The sequence below is a fragment of the Hemiscyllium ocellatum genome, chromosome 47, assembly GCF_020745735.1.
Source record: "Hemiscyllium ocellatum isolate sHemOce1 chromosome 47, sHemOce1.pat.X.cur, whole genome shotgun sequence".
NCBI lineage: Eukaryota > Metazoa > Chordata > Chondrichthyes > Orectolobiformes > Hemiscylliidae > Hemiscyllium > Hemiscyllium ocellatum.
Genome location: NC_083447.1, coordinates 5694499 through 5714693, shown reverse-complemented (window position 1 = coordinate 5714693; position 20195 = coordinate 5694499). Strand labels below are relative to the sequence as shown.

General features: G+C 49.0%; 1 protein-coding gene across 1 annotated transcript in view; it reads left to right on the top strand.

Moving 5' to 3' along the window:
* numbl (NUMB like endocytic adaptor protein) overlaps window positions 1-20195 on the top strand; it is a 168751-nt gene that overhangs the window by 2958 nt on the left and 145598 nt on the right. Inside the window, exon 2 of the mRNA XM_060856143.1 lies at window positions 14536-14656. Within this exon, the coding sequence (XP_060712126.1) occupies window positions 14536-14656 (121 nt within the window). The remainder of the gene's footprint in view (window positions 1-14535; window positions 14657-20195) is intronic.

Here is a 20195-nt window from a genome sequence, read left to right as displayed (position 1 = left end):
AGCGTGCAGGTTTGGGTGGGTTGGCTGTGCTGAATTTACCAGAGCGTGCAGGTTTGGGTGGGTTGGCTGTGCTGAATTTACCAGAGCGTGCAGGTTTGGGTGGGTTGGCTGTGCTAAATTTACCAGAGCGTGCAGGTTTGGGTGGGTTGGCTGTGCTGAATTTACCAGAGCGTGCAGGTTTGGGTGGGTTGGCTGTGCTAAATTTACCAGAGCGTGCAGGTTTGGGTGGGTTGGCTGTGCTGAATTTACCAGAGCGTGCAGGTTTGGGTGGGTTGGCTGTGCTGAATTTACCAGAGCGTGCAGGTTTGGGTGGGTTGGCTGTGCTGAATTTACCAGAGCGTGCAGGTTTGGGTGGGTTGGCTGTGCTGAATTTACCAGAGTGTGCAGGTTTGGGTGGGTTGGCTGTGAGCAATGCAGGGTGACAGTGTAGGAGTCCGAGTCTGGGTGGGATATTCTTTTGAGGTTCCGTTTGGACTGAATGGTCTGTTCCCACACTGTAAGGATTCGATGATTCTTTAAAAAGAAAGTGCAGGGAAAGCAAGTTCAAATGACCCTTCCAAGAGAGAGAGAATTGGATTGCGATCGGAAAAGGAACAGGATGCTACCACCTGGTAAATTGCTCATACTCGGAGTCAGCCCAGGCATAATGGGCTGAATGGCCTCCTGTGTGACAGCATTTCTGTGAATTGGGTTCAACTGTAGTGCCTTGCAGAGTTAAAAGCTGACACGATCAGGTTCATAAGGAAGAACAGTGGTTTGGATCAGAACATATTCAGTGCAATATTGTAACGAGGATGAACCTTTGGATAGGGTAAAGGCAGAGAAAAGTGACCATGAGAGTAACTCACAACACAGTCTACCTCCAGTCTCCAGCATGGCACTCTGTGTTTGTCAAATGCTTCCCATTATAATTGTTCCCTTTACAAATTCCCACCTATGTGTGTCTAATGAGGATTGCCAATCTAAACCTGTAATTACAACCTCTTAGCAAGAGGAGGCACTGTAACACCAGCTGGAAGAGGACCAGTTGTTTTTACATGAGTAATTTCCATTCCCAAATGTGGACAGAGGATTTTATTCATTTCAAAATGAGGATGAATTTTCAGAATGAGAATCAAGCCTGCTCATTGTTTGGGAGTTGGGGTTGGTTTCCTCATTCCCCCCACTACAGCTCTCTATTTCCACCTCAGTCAGACTTGACTCCCTGGGGGTAAAACAAGGCGACCTTGAGTCCAATTGCCGTTCCCCTTAAATCCGTGTAAGTGAGCTGAAAACACTGGGCACTACTGCCCCAGTTAAACTCCCCTGTCTCACTTCTGCAGCCTCCCCAAAGCAGCAACAGGTTTCAGCTATAGTTATCTGGCTTGGTCTAATTAGCCCCTCTCTTCCCTCCTCCCTAAACTACACACACACACTCTCACACACATACTCATAGACATACACACACTCACACACACACACTCACACGCACACACACACTCACACATATACTCACAGACATATACACACACACACATACTCATAGACATATACACACACACACACATACTCACAGACATTTCCACACGCACGTGCACACATATACTCATAGACATATACACACACAGACAGACACATACTCATAGACATATACACATGCACACACACACATGCACGCGCACACACACATACTCATAGACATATACACACACACATAGACACATACTCATAGACATACACACACAGACACATACTCATAGACATATACACTCACGCACACAGATACATACTCATTGACATATATACACACACAGACACACACACACAGGCACATACTCATAGACATACACACACACTCACACACAGACACATATTCATTGACATATACACAGACACATACTCAGACATATACACACACATACATACACACACACATATTCCTGAAGAAGGGCTTATGCCCGAAATGTCGAATCTCCTGCTCCTTGGAAGCTGCCTGACCTGCTGCGCATTTTCAGCTCTGATCTCCAGCATCTGCAGACCTCACTTTCTCCACACATACTCATAGACATATACACACACATACTCACACACACACATAACAGACACATAGACACATACTCATAGACATATATACACACACAGACACAATATACACACAGACACAGACACAAACGCATACACACAATCACACATACACACATACTGACAGACACACAAACATACAGACACAATATACACACACACACAGACATAATATACACACAGACACACACAGACATACACAGAGACACACATACGCATAGACACAAACATATATACACACACATACTCATAGACATATACACACACATACTCACACACACATAACAGACACATAGACACATACTCACAGACATATATACACACACACAAACACAATAGACATTCATAGACACACACACAAACACAATATACACACAGACAGATACAAACGCATACACACAACCACACATACACACATACTGATAGATACACAAACATACAGACACAATATACACACAGACACACAGACATAATATACACACAGACACACACATACACAGACATAATATACATACAGACACACACAGACATACACAGAGACACACATACGCATAGACACAAACATATATACACAGAGATAATACACGAACACACAGACACATACACACATACAGACACAATACACCAACACACAGACACACACATTCAGACATAATACACCAACACACAGACACACAAACACAGACACAGACACACACACACATTCAGACACAATACACCAAGACACAGACACACACACAGACACATACAGACACAATACACCAACACACAGACACACATACATACAGACACAATACACCAACACACAGACACACACACACAGACATAACACACAGACACACACACACAGACACAATGCACCAACACACAGACACACAGCGACACACATATGCATAGACACAAACACATACACACGCACAGACATAATACACCAACACACAGACACACACGCACACAGACAGACACAATACACCGACAGACAGACAGACACACACACACAGAGGCACACTGACGGACTCTCTCCCACAGACACAAAACCCCAATCTATTGGAAGGTGAGACTTGGAGCAATACTTTGCTGAGGTACAGACCTCTGTGGTACAGTGGAAATGTCCAGCCCCTGAGCCCGCAAGCCCCCCTGCTCCAGAGGTACACAAAAACAGTTGGTTAGAAAATGTGCCTAATAGCAATGTCCTCTGGTCAGCAATCTTGAACGTGCTCAGAGGTGGCAGTGTTGCCTCTCTCTCAGTCAGTTATAAAATGACAGATGACTGTGAGCGAGGTCACAGTAGATTTAATAGTTTTAATATTTTACTGTCTCGCCTGGATTTCTCGTTGTCGTTTATCCTGCCTCTAAACACTGATACACACGTACCTCCTGTCTCCGAATTCACTCCAAAGGTCCAATTCATTCAGCACTGCCAGACTCAGTTTGGGTCCCAGTCTGACAACACCTCCCTTGTAAAATCCTCACTCTTCACTTTCAAATCGTTCTGTGGCCTTGTCTCCCTCCCCACCTCGGCTCCCCGAGCCCTCCCCCCTCCCCCCCACCCCCGATTCTGGCCTTCGAAGCTTCCTCTGATTTTAATCACTGCACCATTACCTTCATCAGCCTAGGCTCCTAACTCTGGGATTCCCTCCCTAGGCCTTCCACCTTACAGACACTTTTCAAAGTCTCCTTCCGTGGCACACTGTCAAGTTTTCATAGAGTCATAGAGATGTACAGCACGGAAACAGACCCTTCAGTCCAACCCGTCCATGCCGACTAGATATCCTAACCCAATCTAATCCCATTTGCCAGCATTTGGCCCATATCCCTCCAAACCCTTCCTATTCATATACCCATCCAGATGCCTCTTAAATGCTGCAATTGTACCAGCCTCCACCACTTCCTCTGGCAGCTCATTCCATACACATACCACCCTCTGCAAGAAAAAGTTGCCCCTTAGGTCTCTTTAATATCTTTTCCGTCTCACCCTAAACCAGTGCTCTGTAGTTTTAGACTCTCCCCACTCTGGGGAAAAGACCTTGTCTGTTCACCCTATCCATTCCCCTCATGATTTTATAAACCTTTATAAGGTCTCCCCTCAGCCTCCAACACTCCAGGGAAAACAGCCCCAGTCTCTTCACACTCTCCCTCCAGCTCAAACCCTCCAGCCCGGCAACATCCTTGTAAATGTAATCTGTACCTTTTCACATTTAACATCCATCCTGTGGCAGGGAGCCCAGAACTGAATGCTGCAATGGCCCAACCAATGTCCAACACAGCCACAACATGATATCTCACTGACCAATAAAGGCAAGTATACCAAAGACACTCTTCACTATCCTGTCTACCTGCGACTCCACTTTCAAGGAACTATGAGCCTGAACTCTTAGTTTGGCAACACTCACCAGGACTTTACCATCATGTGCGTAGGTCCTGCCCTGATTTACCTTTTCAAAATGCAACACCTCACATCTATCTCCGTCTGCCACCCCTCAACCCATTGGCCCATCTGATGAACGTCCCCATTGTGCTCTGAGGTAATCTTCTTGGCTGTCCAGTACACCTTGAATGTTGGTATCATCAAAAATCTTACAAACCATACCTCCTGTGTGCACATCCGAATCATTGACAATTCAGCATTGCTCTGAAGTAGCTTGGGAGTGACTCAAAGGCACCATCCAAATGCACGTCACAGTCAATGTCCACAGCCCAGTAATCAGACTGCATCCCCCCCTCAGGGGTTTCGGATAAGCCTGCAGATAAACTACTACTTTCCCATTTGGGAAAGGGGGATACAAAAGGAGCTTATTCCAGGTTGGGGGTTTGCTGAATTCAGTGCATTAGAACCTCGATTATCCGAACGATTGATTATCCAAACGATCGATTATCTGAATGAAACAGTATTTTATTCAGATAATCGATCGTTTGGATAACCAGAGATAAGCGGTAATTTATGAGTGCCACTTCTTCGAACATTTCCTGGTTATCCAGCAATGCACACCATAATGCTGTTTACCCCATAACCAAATACTGAGTTGCCTAATGCCATTCTTACAGGACCTTGAGATCTTGTTCAGATAATCCAAAATTCGGATAATTGATGTTCCGATAATTGAGGTTCTACTGTGGATGTGGAGCTGGAAGAGCACAGCAGGTCTGACAGCATCCAAGGAGCAGGAATGTCGATGTTTCAGCTGGCAGTGTTGACCCTCCTGCCCCTCAGATGCTGTCTGACCTGTTGTATTCTTCCAGCTCCACATCTATTGACTCTCACTCCCGGCATCTGCAGCCCAGAAACCCCGGGATAGTTTCAGGACCTGCGGTGGGGTGATGGGAATCGGGGTGAGATCTCCATGGCTCCGGAGGTAGGGAGAGAGGGAGGTGAGGAGGCGTGGAGAGATTGGAAAGCAGAGGCTGAGAATGATGGGGGTGTCATTTGGAATGAGCGACAAATGATGGAAAGAGCTGCCAGAGGAAGTGGTGGAGGCATTTAAAAGGCATCTGGATGGGTATATGAATAGGAAGGGTTTGGAGAGATATGGTGGGACTAGATTGGGTGTTGGGATATCTAGTTGGCATGGACGGGTTGGACCGAAGGGTCTGTTTCTGTGCTGTGCATCTCTCAGACTCTATTTCGACTATTTGAGTGACCACATTTGCAAAATAAAAAGCGCTTAGCTGGCTGTGAGATGTTCTGAGATGCAGACAGGTGCAGTTTGTTTTTTGTATTTTTACAAACACTAACAGCTTCGATGACAAATACATCACCAAATGTTGGGACAGGTGGGCTATGGAGGGATAGAGCCTGTGTCATTGCTGTCATGGACATATCGACAGGACTCCTGCTCACTCCCCTGCTGTCTTTTGTTCTGCTTCAAGTACCCAACGCCAAGTGGCATCTGGAGAAGTAGGCACGTGGAATCACACAGAAACCCCTTGCAGTGCCACGGAGATTTGCAGTTTGCTGGAGACTGCATTTTTCAGCACCTGTTCTCTCTTTTTTTTTCTCTGTCCACAGATGATTTCGTGGAGACTTTTTAACAATTTGTATTTATTCATTCAAGGGATGGGTTTAGATTAAGAATCAACGTTGCTGTGGGTCTGGAGTTACATGTACGCCAGACCAGGTAAGGATGGCACCTTCCCCTGCCCCCCATTTATGATCCAGATGATTAGATTAGATTAGATTACAGTGTGGAAACAGGCCCTTCAGCCCAACAAGTCCACACCGCCCCGCCGAAGCGCAACCCACCCATACCCCTACATTTACCCCTTACCTAAAACTATGGGCAATTTAGCATGGCCAATTCACCTGACCCGCACATCTTTGGATTGTGGGAGGTAACCGGAGCACCCGGAGGAAACCCACGCAGGCACGGGGAGAATGTGCAAACTCCACACAGTCAGTCGCCTGAGACGGGAATTGAACCCGGGTCTCTGGCGCTGTGAGGCAGCAGCAGATGGTGACTTTCTTTTTCACAACTGACACACGGTTATCTCTTAATTCCAAATTGTTTTCTGTTTAAATCGATTTACCATCCACCCTGGTGGGATTTGAGCTCAGGTCCCCACAGCATTGCCTGGCTCTCTGGATTAATATTCCTGATGAAGGGCTTTTGCCCAAAGCATTGATTCTCCTGCTCCTCGGATGTTGCCTGACCTGCTGTGCTTTTCCAGCACCACACTCTCGACTCTCTGGATTAATAGTCTAGATTAGAGTGTTGCTGGAAAAGCAGGAAAGGCAGCATCCGAGGAGCAGGAGAATTGACGTTTCGGATCAGAGCCCTTCATCAGGAATGAGGCTGGGAGCCTCAGGATAAATGGGAGGGGGGTGGGGTTGGGGGGAAAGGTGGCTGAGAGTGCAATAGGTGGATGGAGGTGGGGGTGAAGGTGATAGGTCAGAGGAGAGTGGAGTGGATGGGTGGGAAGGAAGATTGACAAGTGGGACAGATCATGAGGACGGTGCTGAGCTGGAAGGTTGGAACTGGGGTGAGGTGGGGGGAGGGGAAATGAGGAAACTGGTGAATTCAGACCTGCTGAGTTTCTCCAGCATTCTCCAAATGTGAGTTGAATTAAGATACAGGTCAGCCCATGATCTTGTTGGCAGGCGGTACAGACCTGGTGAAGTCCACATTGATGCCCTGGGGTTGGAGGATCCCGAGGCAGAAGATGAGGCATTCTTCCTCCAGGCGCCAGGTGGTGAGGGAGTGGTGATGGAGGAGGCCCAGGACCTGCATGTCCTCGGCAGAGTGGGAGGGGGAGTTGAAATGTTCGACCACGGGGAGGTGGGGTTGATTGGTGCGGGTTACCACCATACCATCACCTCCACACCCCCCCCCCCAAGCCAGCATTTATTGTCAGCCACAATGCCGTGGGTCTGGAGTCACATATAGGCCAGGCCAGGTGCAGATTTCACTTCCTTACAATGACATTAGCAAATCAGTCAGGTTTTTAACACCATTGACAGTGATTCCAACAGCTCAGTCTTTTTTTAGATGCCAGATTTTCATTAAATTTCACCATTATGGGCTGTACAGTGACACAGTGGTTAGCACTGCTGCCTCACAGCGCCAGGGACCCGGGTTCGATTCCAGCCTCGGGTGACTGTCTGTGTGGAGTTTGCACATTCTTCCCGTGTCTGCGTGGGTTTCCTCTGGGTGCTCCTGTTCCTCCCACAGTCCAAAGATGTGCAGGTTAAGGTGGAATGGCCATGCTAAATCACCCCCTAGTGTCCAGGGATGTGCAGGCCAGGTGGGTTAGATTAGATTAGATTACTTACAGTGTGGAAACAGGCCCTTCGGCCCAACAAGTCCACACCGACCCGCCGAAGCGCAATCCACCCATACCCCTACATATACCCCTTACCTAACACTACGGGCAATTTAGCATGGCCAATTCACCTGACCCGCACATCTTTGGACTGTGGGAGGAAACCAGAGCACCCGGAGGAAACCCACGCAGACACGGGGAGAACGTGCAAACTCCACACAGTCAGTCGCCTGAGGCGGGAATTGAACCCAGGTCCCTGGCGCTGTGAGGCAGCAGTGCTAACCACTGTGCCACCGTGCCACCGTTAGCCATGGCAGATGCAGGGATAGGGTAGTGGGGTGCTCTTCGGTGGGTCGGTGTGGCCTTGATGGGCCGAATGGCCTGCTTCCACATTGCAGGGGTCCTATGATTTGCCGCAGTGGGATTCGAACTCACAACATTAAGCTGAGTTTCTGGGGCGCCTGCCCAGTGACGTTAGCAGTGCACCATCACCCCCCACATCACATTTACATCACTCAGAGAAGGTTTAACAGACAAATACCTGGACTGGATTGGATTGGGAAAGGTTAGACAGGCTGGGTTTATATCCACTGGAGTGTAGAAAAACACAGGAAAAGGTGACGTGTCAGATCCTGAGGGGAATTGACTGGGGGCAGGGGGTGGAGAGACTGTCTCCTCCTATGGGAGAATTTAGGAGTGACGAGGGTGCAGAGGGAGGTCACCATTTCAAAATTAGGCTTCGCCCATTTATCACAGAAGTATGAAAAGGATGGTGTGTCTTTAGAACTCACTTGTCTCAAGACGCAATAAAATCATAGAGTCATACAGCACGGAAACAGACCCTTCGGTCCAACTCGTCCATGCTGACCAGATATCCCAATCCAATCTAGTCCCACCTGCCAGCATCCGGCGCATATCCCTCCAAACCCTTCCTATTCATATATCCATCCAGATGCCTTTTAAATGTTGCAATTGTACCAGCCCCCACCACTTCCCCAGGCAGCTCATTCCATACACGTACCACTGTATGAAAATGTTTCCTCTTAGGTCCTTTTTAAATCTTTCCCTTCTCGCCCTAAACCTATGCCCCCCAGTTTCAGACTCCCCCTTTCCTGGGGAAAAGACCTTGTCTGCACACCCTATCCATTCCCCTCATGATTTTATAAACCTCTATAAGGTCATCCCTCAGCCTCCGAAACTCCAGGGAAAACAGCCCCAGTCTCCCTATAGCCCATACCCTCCAACCCTGGCAACATCCTTGTAAATCATTTCTGAATCCTTTCAAGTTTCACAACATCCTCCCTACAGCAGGGAGACCAGAATTGCACACAGTATTCCAAAAGTTCCCTAACCAATGTCCTGTACAACCGCAAGGTGACCTCCCAACTCCTGGACTCAATACTCTGACCGATAAAGGAAAGCATACCAAAAGCTGCCTTTCATTTTTTTTTAGCTCAGATCCTCTTGCAATGAAAGTGAACATACTTTCAGAATTGCTTGCTACATCTGCCTGTCTGCTTCCACTAACTGGTGCACACAAACATCCTAGATCCCATTGTACATCCACACTTCTAAATACATTACAGTTTAAATAATGCTCTTGCTGTCTGATTATCACTCCAACTGAAGAACGTCACATTTATTCGCAGTGTGCTGCATCTGCCATGTGTCTGCCCACTCACTCGACTTGAAGTCTTTTCACATCCCCTTCACACGTTTGCACAGCATTCTCTGCCATCAGCCAACTTGGGAAGCATTGCAGTTGGTTCCTTTAATCAGGTCATTTGTATATCCCATGGATAGCCAGTGCCCAAGCAGTTCGCCTCTGGAATCACAGAATCACTGCAGTGTAGAAGTGGGCCATTCGGCCCATTAAACATCCCATCCTCTTACCTTACTCCTGCAACTCCTGTGGCTAATCCATATAACCTACACATCCCTGGACAATTTCCCATGGCCAATCCACCCTCACCTGCACATCCGTGGACTGTGGGAGGAAACCCACACAGACGCAGGGAGAATGTGCAGACTCCACCCAGACAGTCACCCGAGGCTGGAATCGAACCCGGGTCCCTGGCGCTGTGAGGCAGCAGTGCTAACCGCTGAGCCACCATGCCGCCCCATGTCACAGCCTGCCATACAGAGGAAGACACATTTATTCTCATTCTATTTCCTGTCTGTCAACTGATTCTTAATCCATGCCAATACATACAAAGAACAATACAGCACAGGAACAGGCCCTTCGGCCCTCCGACCCTTCCATACTGCAACTGTCTTCACTTACAGGCGCCATATGCCTCTATTCCCTTCCTGTCCATGTATTTGTCTAGGTGCTTCTTGAATGCTGCTGTTATGTCTGCTTCCACCACTTCCAGGCACTCACCACCCTTTGTGTAAAACACTTAGCTCCTTGCACCTTAAACCTGTGTCCCCCTGATAATTGATCTCTCCACTCTGGGGGAGAAAAGCCTCATACTTTCCATTCTATCCATGTCATTCACAATCTTAGAAATGTCTAACGGGTCAACCCTCAGCCTCCTGCGTTCCAGTGAGAATAAACCCAGTCTATCCAACCTTTCCTCACAGCCAAAATCCCTCATACCAGGCAACGTCCCGGTAAACCTTTTCAGTACCCTCTCCAAAGCATCCACATCCTTCTGCTGGTGTGGTGACCAGAACTCTACACAATATTACCCACTAATCCTCACGTGCTTTAGTTTTGCCCATTGACTCTTATGAGGGATTTTATCAAAAGCTGCGTGAAGTTCCAAATACACTGGTTCTCCCTTGCAGTTGTCTTTTTTTTTTGTTGGAATAATGCCCATCTGGTTCACCAATGTGCTGTCAGGAAGGAAATTCCTTCTGACCTGTGTGTGACTCCAGACCCACAGCATTGTCGTCCCCTTGACGATGCCCACATCCCATGAAAGGTTGTAGAAACAGCCCAGTGAGCTGTCGTTTCCAACTGACCTTCTAGGATAGAGTAAAGAGCTTGCATTTATGTCATTGGCTGGGCCAACACTTATTGCCCCATCCCTAATTGCCCCTTGAGAAGGTGGGGGGGTGAGCTGCCTGCTTGATCCACTGCAGTCCGTGTGCTGTGGGTTGACCCACAATGCCCTGAGGGAGGCAATTCCAGGAATCTGACCCAGGGACACTGAATGAAAGCTGATATATTTCCAAGTTGGGATGGTGAGGGGAACTTGCAGGGGGTGGTGTTCCCACGTATCTGCTGCCCTTGTCCTTCTAGATGGAAGGGGTCATGGATTTGGAAGGTGCTGCCTGAGGGACCTCCTTATATTTTAGATGGGGAGTCCAGTTCAGTTTCTGGTCAATGGTAACTCCCAGCATGTTGAAAGTGGGGAACTCGATGATGCTAACACCATTGAATGTCAAGGGTGATGGTTGGATTATCTTTTGTCAGAGATGATCATAGCTCTGCATTCATGGGACTTAAATCTTACTGGAAACCTAATTTGGAAAGTGCAGTTTTTTGTGATTAGCTAATCTGTGGTTTTAGTGAGAAATATTGACCCCGCAGTGAACTCAACCACAGACAGTACAATCAAACTCTTCTGTCCAAACACAGGTCCTTAGTTTAAGATGTCTTGCAGACAGACAGCATTTCTGACTGTACAGCATTCCTGTAACTGTCGAGTCTGCAGTGGGGATTGAACCTAAAAACTGTGAAGGTCAGTGTACTCCCATTGAGCCATAGCCTGTTCATGTGGAGCGGTCAGGTCAGAGTTGATTACCATGCCAGCCCAGCCTGTGACAATCCCGACTGTGATTAAAAAGGTTGCACCTTCTCTTCCAGCTGCAGTTGCTGTACTGAAGACTAAGTGAGTTTTGAACCAGTCCCAAGTCCCATTAGAAATAATCTTTACTAATCCTTTTGGATTTATGACAGGAGTGAGCTCTATCAGGAATGCAGCGCATTAGTCTGGTAAACAGTGCTTTGAAATGGATGTGCATACTAACACTGGGACTGGCTCGTCCACACGCAGACTGCCAACGTTTTACAATCTGTCTCCAGAATTATTGCGTGGTTTACAAGGCTGTAAATGAAGGGCTTGCATTTATAGGTGTGCTGACAGCTGTCCCCCGTCAATTAAGTCATGTTGCAACGTAGAAAATGTGGCAGCCAATTTACACAGAGCTAGCTGTGACAAACAACGATATTGTATAAGGTCATGGCTGTGAAGGGGTTAATGTTCACGTGACAGACAGTGGAGACAGGGAGTCTTACTCTAACTTTCAGAGGGAACGGACGGATTTGTATCACCTCCATAAGGTCCCAGTCATGATGTCTCGCCAAATATAGTTTATTACTATCATGTAATAAACCTCTTGGTTACTGTAACTACCTACTACTCTATAGACACTCTATATTGATGGATCCTATAAGACCATAAGATACTGGAACAGAATTAGGCCATTCAGCCCATTGAGTCCGCCCCACCAATCAGTCTTGGCTGATAAGTTTCTCAACCCCAATCTCCTGCCTTCTCCCCATCAGCATTGATTCCTCTATTGATCAATAACTTAGCTATCTCCATTTTAAGTATACTGAATAACTTGGCCTCCAAAGTCATCTGCGAGAATGAATTCTACAGATTCCCCACCCTCTGGCTGAAGAGATTCCTCCTCATCTCTGTTCGAAAGGGTTGTCCCTTCACCCTGAGGCTATACCCTCGGGTCTGAGTGGTGGAAACATCTTCTCCATGTCCATTCCAACCCGGTCAATGGGATCTCACCCCATTCTCCTTCTAAACTCCAACAAGTAAAGACCCAGAGTCCTCAATCACAACAAGCCCTTCATCCCCGGGGTCATTCTTGTAAACCTCTTCTGGACCCTCTCCAACTCCAGCACATCCTTCCATAGGCACCGGGCCCAAGACTGCTCACAATATTCCAAGTGCGGTCTGACCAGAGCCTTAATACAGCCTCAGCACCTCATCCCTGCTCTTGTACTCCAGCCCTGACGAAGTGAAAGCTCACATTGCATTCGCCTTCCCAAATGCCAACGGAACCATGCATATTATCCTGAAGTGAATCCTGACGTACGACCCCCGAGTTCCTTTGAGTTTCGGTCTTCCTCAGTTACCAAATAGTCACCGCCTCCTACAAAGTGGACAACCTCGCCCTTTCCCACATTGTACTCCATCTGCCACTTCTTTGCCCACTCTCCCACCTGTCCAAGTCCTCCTGCAGCCTCGCCACTTCCTCAACACTACCTGTCCCTCCACCTATTCCTGTGTCACCTGCAAACCTAGTGACAATGCCCTCAGTTCCTCCGCCCAGATGGTAAATGGATAACGCGACAGTGGTGGTCCCAACGCTGATCCACTAGTCACCGGCTGCCATCTTGAAAGAGACCCCTTTATCCCCACACTCTGAGATTCAACTGTTGCCAGGCCCCATAGCTCAGCGGTTAGTGCACAGGTCTAGTAAACCAGAGGTCGTGTGTTCAAATCTCACTGGGGCTTCTTTGTATTTAGCCCTGTTGCCAGCCCCCACTTGGTGTCACCATTGGTCATTGTTGAGATTTGGGTGTGAGACTGAAGTGTACAATGTCCAAATCACCCAACACCATGTTATAGTCCAACCGGCTTATTATGATTAGAGCGTGATGCTAGTAACGCCAAGGTCACGGGTTCAAACCCCACACCGACCAAGTGTAGTGCTGGGGTGGGTAAGCCAGTGATGTTAGCAGTGCCGTGTCAGGGTTGTTGATTGCTTTTGGGCGGCACGGTGGCTCAGTGGTTAGCACTGCTGCCTCGCAGTGCCAGGGTCCCAGGTTCGATTCTCAGCATTGGGTGACTGACTGTGTGGAGTTTGCACATTCTCCCCATGTCTGCGTGGGTTTCCTCCGGGTGCTCCGGTTTCCTCCCACAGTCCAAAGATGTGCGGGTCAGGTGAATTGGCCATGCTAAATTGCTCATAGTGTGAGGTGCATTAGTCAGAGGGAAATGGGTCTGGATTGGTTACTCATCGGAGGGTCAGTGTGGACTTGATGGGCCGGGGGGCCTGTTTCCACACTGTAGGGAATCTAATCTGAAGAATTGACAACCTGGGCAGATGGGGAATGCCTTTCCCAGATGCTAGGTAGAATAAGAAGGTGCAACGCCCAGGTTTGGTTGCGATTGAGTTGACTGATTTCTGTGAGGACGTCACCGGGACACCAGCTGCATGTCACTCTGTCGGCAAAGTGAAAATTTCCAATCCTGACCCATGTTGTCATAGCGAAAGGCACCTTTCAGGTAGGGGGCATTGTGGTGTTGGCTTCCATAGTTGAATAGTAGGCTGCATCAGCACCCCCACCAGCCCAGCATGCTCTCACATTTAGAACATGGTTAAATCAGGGAGTTACAAACCAAACTGTCTTCATTCCTCGTGTAAGTAATTCATTAATATTCACCATTATTGTTATTAGTGGTAACCTCATGTAAGATGCTCTGGTGCTTCCGGGGGGGCGGGTGGGTGGGGGGGAAGGTTTTGGAGATCAATAAGAACATGGCTAGACCCTTCCCCTGCCCCTCTCTCTCTGTCACGAGCCCCATTAGAATGAGGCGAGAAGCTGAGTTGGTAAGGACGATGAGGGGGATGGGTGGGAGATGGAGAGACGGCAAACTGAAGGGGGGAGGGGGGAGTAGGGGTAAGATGGGAGAAGTGAGAGAGACAAGAAACAACCCAGCTTTTTCTTCTCAAATTTAGGCTCTGGTTTTACCGCTGCCGTCTCCAGCCAGGGGAACAGGGGGCACGGAAACCCAAACTCCAGGCAGTCGTCAGCAGTATCCCAATACGATCGGGCAAGAGGATGCAGCCATGCAGTCGGGTAAGATGGCACCACGGTAAGATGGCACTACAGTACATTGGCACTGCGGTACATTGACACCACGCTACAACAGCACTGTGGTAAGATGGCACTGTGGTCAATGGCACCATGGTACAATGGCACTGCAGTACAATGGCACTGGGGTACATTGGCAGTGTGGAATGATGACACTGCGGTACAATGGCACTGAGATATGCTGGCACTGCGGTAAGATGACACAGGGGTACATTGGCAATGTAGTATGATGACACTGCGGTACAATGCTACTGTGGCATGATGGCATTGCTGTACAATGGCACTGCGGTTCAATGGCACTGTGGTACATTGGCACTGTGAAAGATGGCATTGAGGTATGATAGCATTACGGTACAATGGCACTGTGGTATATTGGCACTGCGGTATGATGGCATTGCGATAAGATGGCATTGTGGTAAGATGCCATTGCAGTATGATGGCATCTGTGGTACAACGGCACTGCGGTATGATAGCACTGCAGTAAGGTGGCACTGCGATACATTGGCACTGGGGTACATTGGCACCGTGGTAGAATGGCACTGCAGTACGATGGCACTGTGTTATGATGGCATTGCGGTACAATGGCACTGGGGTACATTGGCAGCGTGGAATGAGGGCAGTGCGCTAAGATGGCACCGTAGTATGATGGCATTGTGGTATGGTGGCACTGCAGTAAAATGGCGTTGCGGTAAGATGCCATTGCGATAAGATGGCACTGTGGTAAGATGGCATTGCATATACACACATGCTCGGTATGGCCAGTCTCTTCACAAACACATGCACATCCTCGTGACCTCTGTCACCTCCTGAGACCGACACACCCCTGAAACCTCCCCCCCCCCACTCTCCCAGTCCGGCCTCTACACTGGATCCACAAAGAGCCTTCGGCAGCACCTTCCAAACCCACGACCACTTCCATCTAGAAGGTCAAGGGCAGCGGATACATGGGAACACCACCCTCTGCAAGACCCCCTCCCACTCCCACGCTGTCCTGACTTGGAAATATATCACCATTCTTTCAGTGTCACTGAGACCAACTCCTGGAGCTGTCCCTAGCAGCATCGTGGCTCTGCCTGTCACACACAGACTGCAGCAGTTCAAGAGGGCAGCCCAGACCCACCTTCTCCAGGGGCAGTTAGGGATGAGCAATAAATGCTGGTCCAGCCAGTGACACCCACCTCCCATGAGAGAATAACAGAAACCGCGGTCTGCCTTTGTCCTTCTGGATGGTGGGGGTAGTGGGTTGGAAAGGAGTCAGAAACCTGATACTGAGGTGCAGGTAGCAGGGGTTCAGAAATCCTGATGACCTGAGTTGCATTAGCTCTGGGTCTGCAGTTCCCTGTCTAAAGCCGGTCCAGTTATCGCCGGCAGATCAATGTATTCAGGAGGTCAAAGGGCTCGTTGAGGGAGTCACTCCAGGGATTTAGAGCATTTTCTTAGGCAGTCATTTTTGACCATGTGCAATTTATCCACAAGGTGGAGCTCTGTCACCTCAGGGGACCCCTTCGGCCCTGTCCAGTCCCACTGGAGGGTCAGCGCTGAGGGAATGCCGCACTGTCAGAGGGTCAGTGCTGAGGGAGTGCCGCACTGTCAGAGGGTCAGTGCTGAGGGAGTGCCGCACTGTCAGAGGGTCAGTGCTAAGGGAGCACCGCACTGTCAGAGGGTCAGTGCTGAGGGAGTGCCGCACTGTCGGAGGGTCAGTGCTGAGGGAGTGCCGCACTGTCAGAGGGTCAGTGCTGAGGGAATGCCACACTGTCAGAGGGTCAGTGCTGAGGGAATGCCGCACTGTCAGAGGGTCAGTGCTGAGGGAGTGCCGCACTGTCAGAGGGTCAGCGCTGAGGGAATGCCGCACTGTCAGAGGGTCAGTGCTGAGGGAGTGCCGCACTGTCGGAGGGTCAGTGCTGAGGGAGCGCCACACTGTCAGAGGGTCAGTGCTGAGGGAGTACCGCACAGTCAGAGGGTCAGTGCTGAGGGTGTGCCGCACTGTTTGGAGGGTCAGTGCTGAGGGAGTGCCGCACTGTTGGAGGGTCAGTGCTGAGGGCGTGCCGCACTGTCAGAGGGTCAATGCTGAGGGTGTGCCGCACTGTTTGGAGGGTCAGTGTTATAGAGTCATAGAGATGTACAGCATGGAAACAGACCCTTCCATCCAAACCGTCCATGCCGACCAGATATCCCAACCCAATCTAGTCCCACCTGCCAGCACCCGGCCCATATCTCTCCAACCCCTTCCTATTCATATACCCATCCAAATGCCTCTTAAATTTTGTAATTGTACCAGCCTCCACCACATCCTCTGGCAGCTCATTCCATACACGTACCACCCTCTGTGTGAAAAAGTTTCCTCTTAGCTCTCTTTTATATCTTTCCCCTCTCACCCTAAACCTATGCCGTCTAGTTCTGGACTCCCCGACCCCAGGGAAAAGACTTTGTCTATTTATCCTATCCATGCCCCTTATAATTTTGTAAACCTCTATAAGGTCACCCCTCAGCCTCCGACACTCCAGGGAAAACAGCCCCAGCCTGTTCAGCCTCTCCCTGTAGCTCAGATCCTCCAACCCTGGCAACATCCTTGTAAATCCTTTCTGAACCCTTTCAAATTTCACAACATCTTTCCAATAGGAAGGAGACCAGAATTGCATGCAATATTCCAACAGTGGCCTAACCAATGTCCTGTACAGCCGCAGCATGACCTCCCAACTCCTGTACTCAATACTCTCACCATAAAGGAAAGCATAATAAATGCCTTCTTCACTATCCTATCTACCTGTGACTCCACTTTCAACAAGCTGTGAACCTGCACTGCAAGGTCACTTTGTTCAGCAACACTCCCTAGGACCTTACCATTAAGTGTATAAGTCCTGCTAAGATTTGCTTTCCCAAAATGCAGCACCTCGCATTTCTCTGAATTAAACTCCATCTGCCACTTCTCAGCCCATTGGCCCATCTGGTCAAGATCCTGTTGTAATCTGTGGTAACCCTCTACGCTGTCTACTACACCTCCAATTTTTGGTGTCATCTGCAAACTTACTAACTCTACCTCTTATGCTCACTTCCAAATCATTTATGTAAATGACAAAAAGTAGAGAGCCCAGCACCGATCCTTGTGGCACTCCACTAGTCACAGGCCTCCAGTCTGAAAAACAACCTTCCACCACCACCCTCTGTCTTCTACCTTTGAGCCAATTCTGTATCCAAATGGTTAGTTCTCTCTGTATTCCATGAGATCTAACCTTGCTAATCAGTCTCCCATGAGGAACCTTGTCGAACGCCTTACTGAGGTCCATATAGATCACATCTACTGCTCTGCCCTCCTCAATCTTCTTTGTTACTTCTTCAAAAAACTCAATCAAGTTTGTGAGACATGATTTCACACGCACAAAGCCATGTTGACTAACCTGAATCAGTCCTTGCCTTTCCAAATACATGTGCATCCTGTCCCTCAGGATTCCCTCCAACAACTTGCCCACCACCGAGGTCAGGCTCACCGGTCTATAGTTCCCTGGCTTGTCCTTACCACCCTTCTTAAACAGTGGCACCACGTTTGCCAACCTCCAATCTTCCAGCACCTCACCTGTGACTATCGATGATGTAAATCTCTCAGCAAGAGGCCCAGCAATCACTTCTCTAGCTTCCCACAGAGTTCTCGGGTACACCTGATCAGGTCCTGGGGATTTATCCACTTTTAAACGTTTCAAGACATCCAGCACTTCCTCCTCTGTAATCTGGACATTTTGCAAGATGTCACCATCTATTTCCCAACAGTCTATATCCTCCATAATCTTTTCCACAGTAAATACTGATGCAAAATATTCATTTAGTATCTCCCCCATTTTCTGTGGCTCCACACAAAGGCCGCCTTGCTGATCTTTGAGGGGCCCTATTCTCTTCCTAGTTACCCTTTTGTCCTTAATATATTTGTAAAACCCCTTTGGTTTCTTTTTAATTCTATTTGCCAAAGCTATCTCATGTCCTCTTTTTGCCCTCCTGATTTCCCTCTTACGTATACTCCTACTGCCTTTATACTCTTCTAAGGATTCACTCGATCTATCCTGTCTATACCTGACATATGCTTCCTTCTTTTTCTTAACCAAACCCTCAATTTCTTTAGTCATCCAGCATTCCCTATACCTACCAGCCTTCCCTTTCACCCTGACAGGAATATACTTTCTCTGGATTCTTGTTATCTCATTTCTGAAGGCTTCCCATTTTCCAGCCGTCCCTTTACCTGCGAACATCTGCCTCCAATCAGCTTTCGAAAGTTCTTGCCTAATACCGTCAAAATTGGCCTTTCTCCAATTTAGAACTTCAACTTTTAGATCTGGTCTATCCTTTTCCATCACTATTTTAAAATGAATAGAATTATGGTCGCTGGCCCCAAAGTGCTTCCCCACTGACACCTCAGTCACCTGCCCTGCCTTATTTCCCAAGAGTAGGTTAAGTTTTGCACCTTCTCTAGTAGGTACATCCACATACTGAATCAGAAAATTGTCTTGTACACACTTAAGAAATTCCTCTCCATCTAAACCCTTAACACTATGGCAGTCCCAGTCGATGATTGGAAAGTTAAAATCCCGTCCATAACTACCCTATTATTCTTACAGATAGCTGAGATCTCCTTTCAAGTTTGTTTCGATGCTGAGGGAGTGCTGCACTGTCGGAGGGTCAGTGCTGAGGGAGTGCCGCACTGTTGGAGGGTCGGCGCTGAGGGAGTGCTGCACTGTCGGACGGTCAGTGCTGAGGGAGTGCTGCACTGTCAGAGGGTCAGTGCTGAGGAAGTGCTACACTGTTGGAGGGTCGGCGCTGAGGTAGTGCTGCACTGTCAGAGGGTCAGTGCTGAGGGAGTGCTGCACTGTCGGAGGGTCAGCGCTGAGGGAGTGCTGCACTGTCGGAGAGTCAGCGCTGAGGGAGTGCTGCACTGTCGGAGGTCAGTGCTGAGGGAGTGCTGCACTGTTGGAAGGTCGGCGCTGAGGGAGTGCTGCACTGTCGGAGTGTCGGCGCTGAGGGAGTGCTGCACTGTCGGAGGGTCAGTGCTGAGGGAGTGCTGCACTGTCGGAGGGTCGGCGCTGAGGGAGTGCTGCACTGTCAGAGGGTCGGCGCTGAGGGAGTGCTGCACTGTCAGAGGGTCGGCGCTGAGGGAGTGCTGCACTGTCAGAGGGTCGGCGCTGAGGGAGTGCTGCACTGTCAGAGGGTCGGTGCTGAGGGAATGCCGCACTGTCAGAGGGTCAGTGCTGAGGGAGTGCCGCACTGTCAGAGGGTCAGTGCTGAGGGAATGCCGCACTGTCAGAGGGTCAGTGCTGAGGGAGTGCCGCACTGTCAGAGGGTCAGTGCTGAGGGAATGCCGCACTGTCAGAGGGTCAGTGCTGAGGGAGTGCCGCACTATCGGACAGTCAGTGTCAGTGCTGAGGGAGTGCTACACTGTTGGAGGGTCGGCGCTGAGGGAGTGCTGCACTGTCGGAGGTCAGTGCTGAGGGAGTGTAGGTACAGAATGACACTGAAGGAGCGGCGATGTACATCCAAGTCAGGA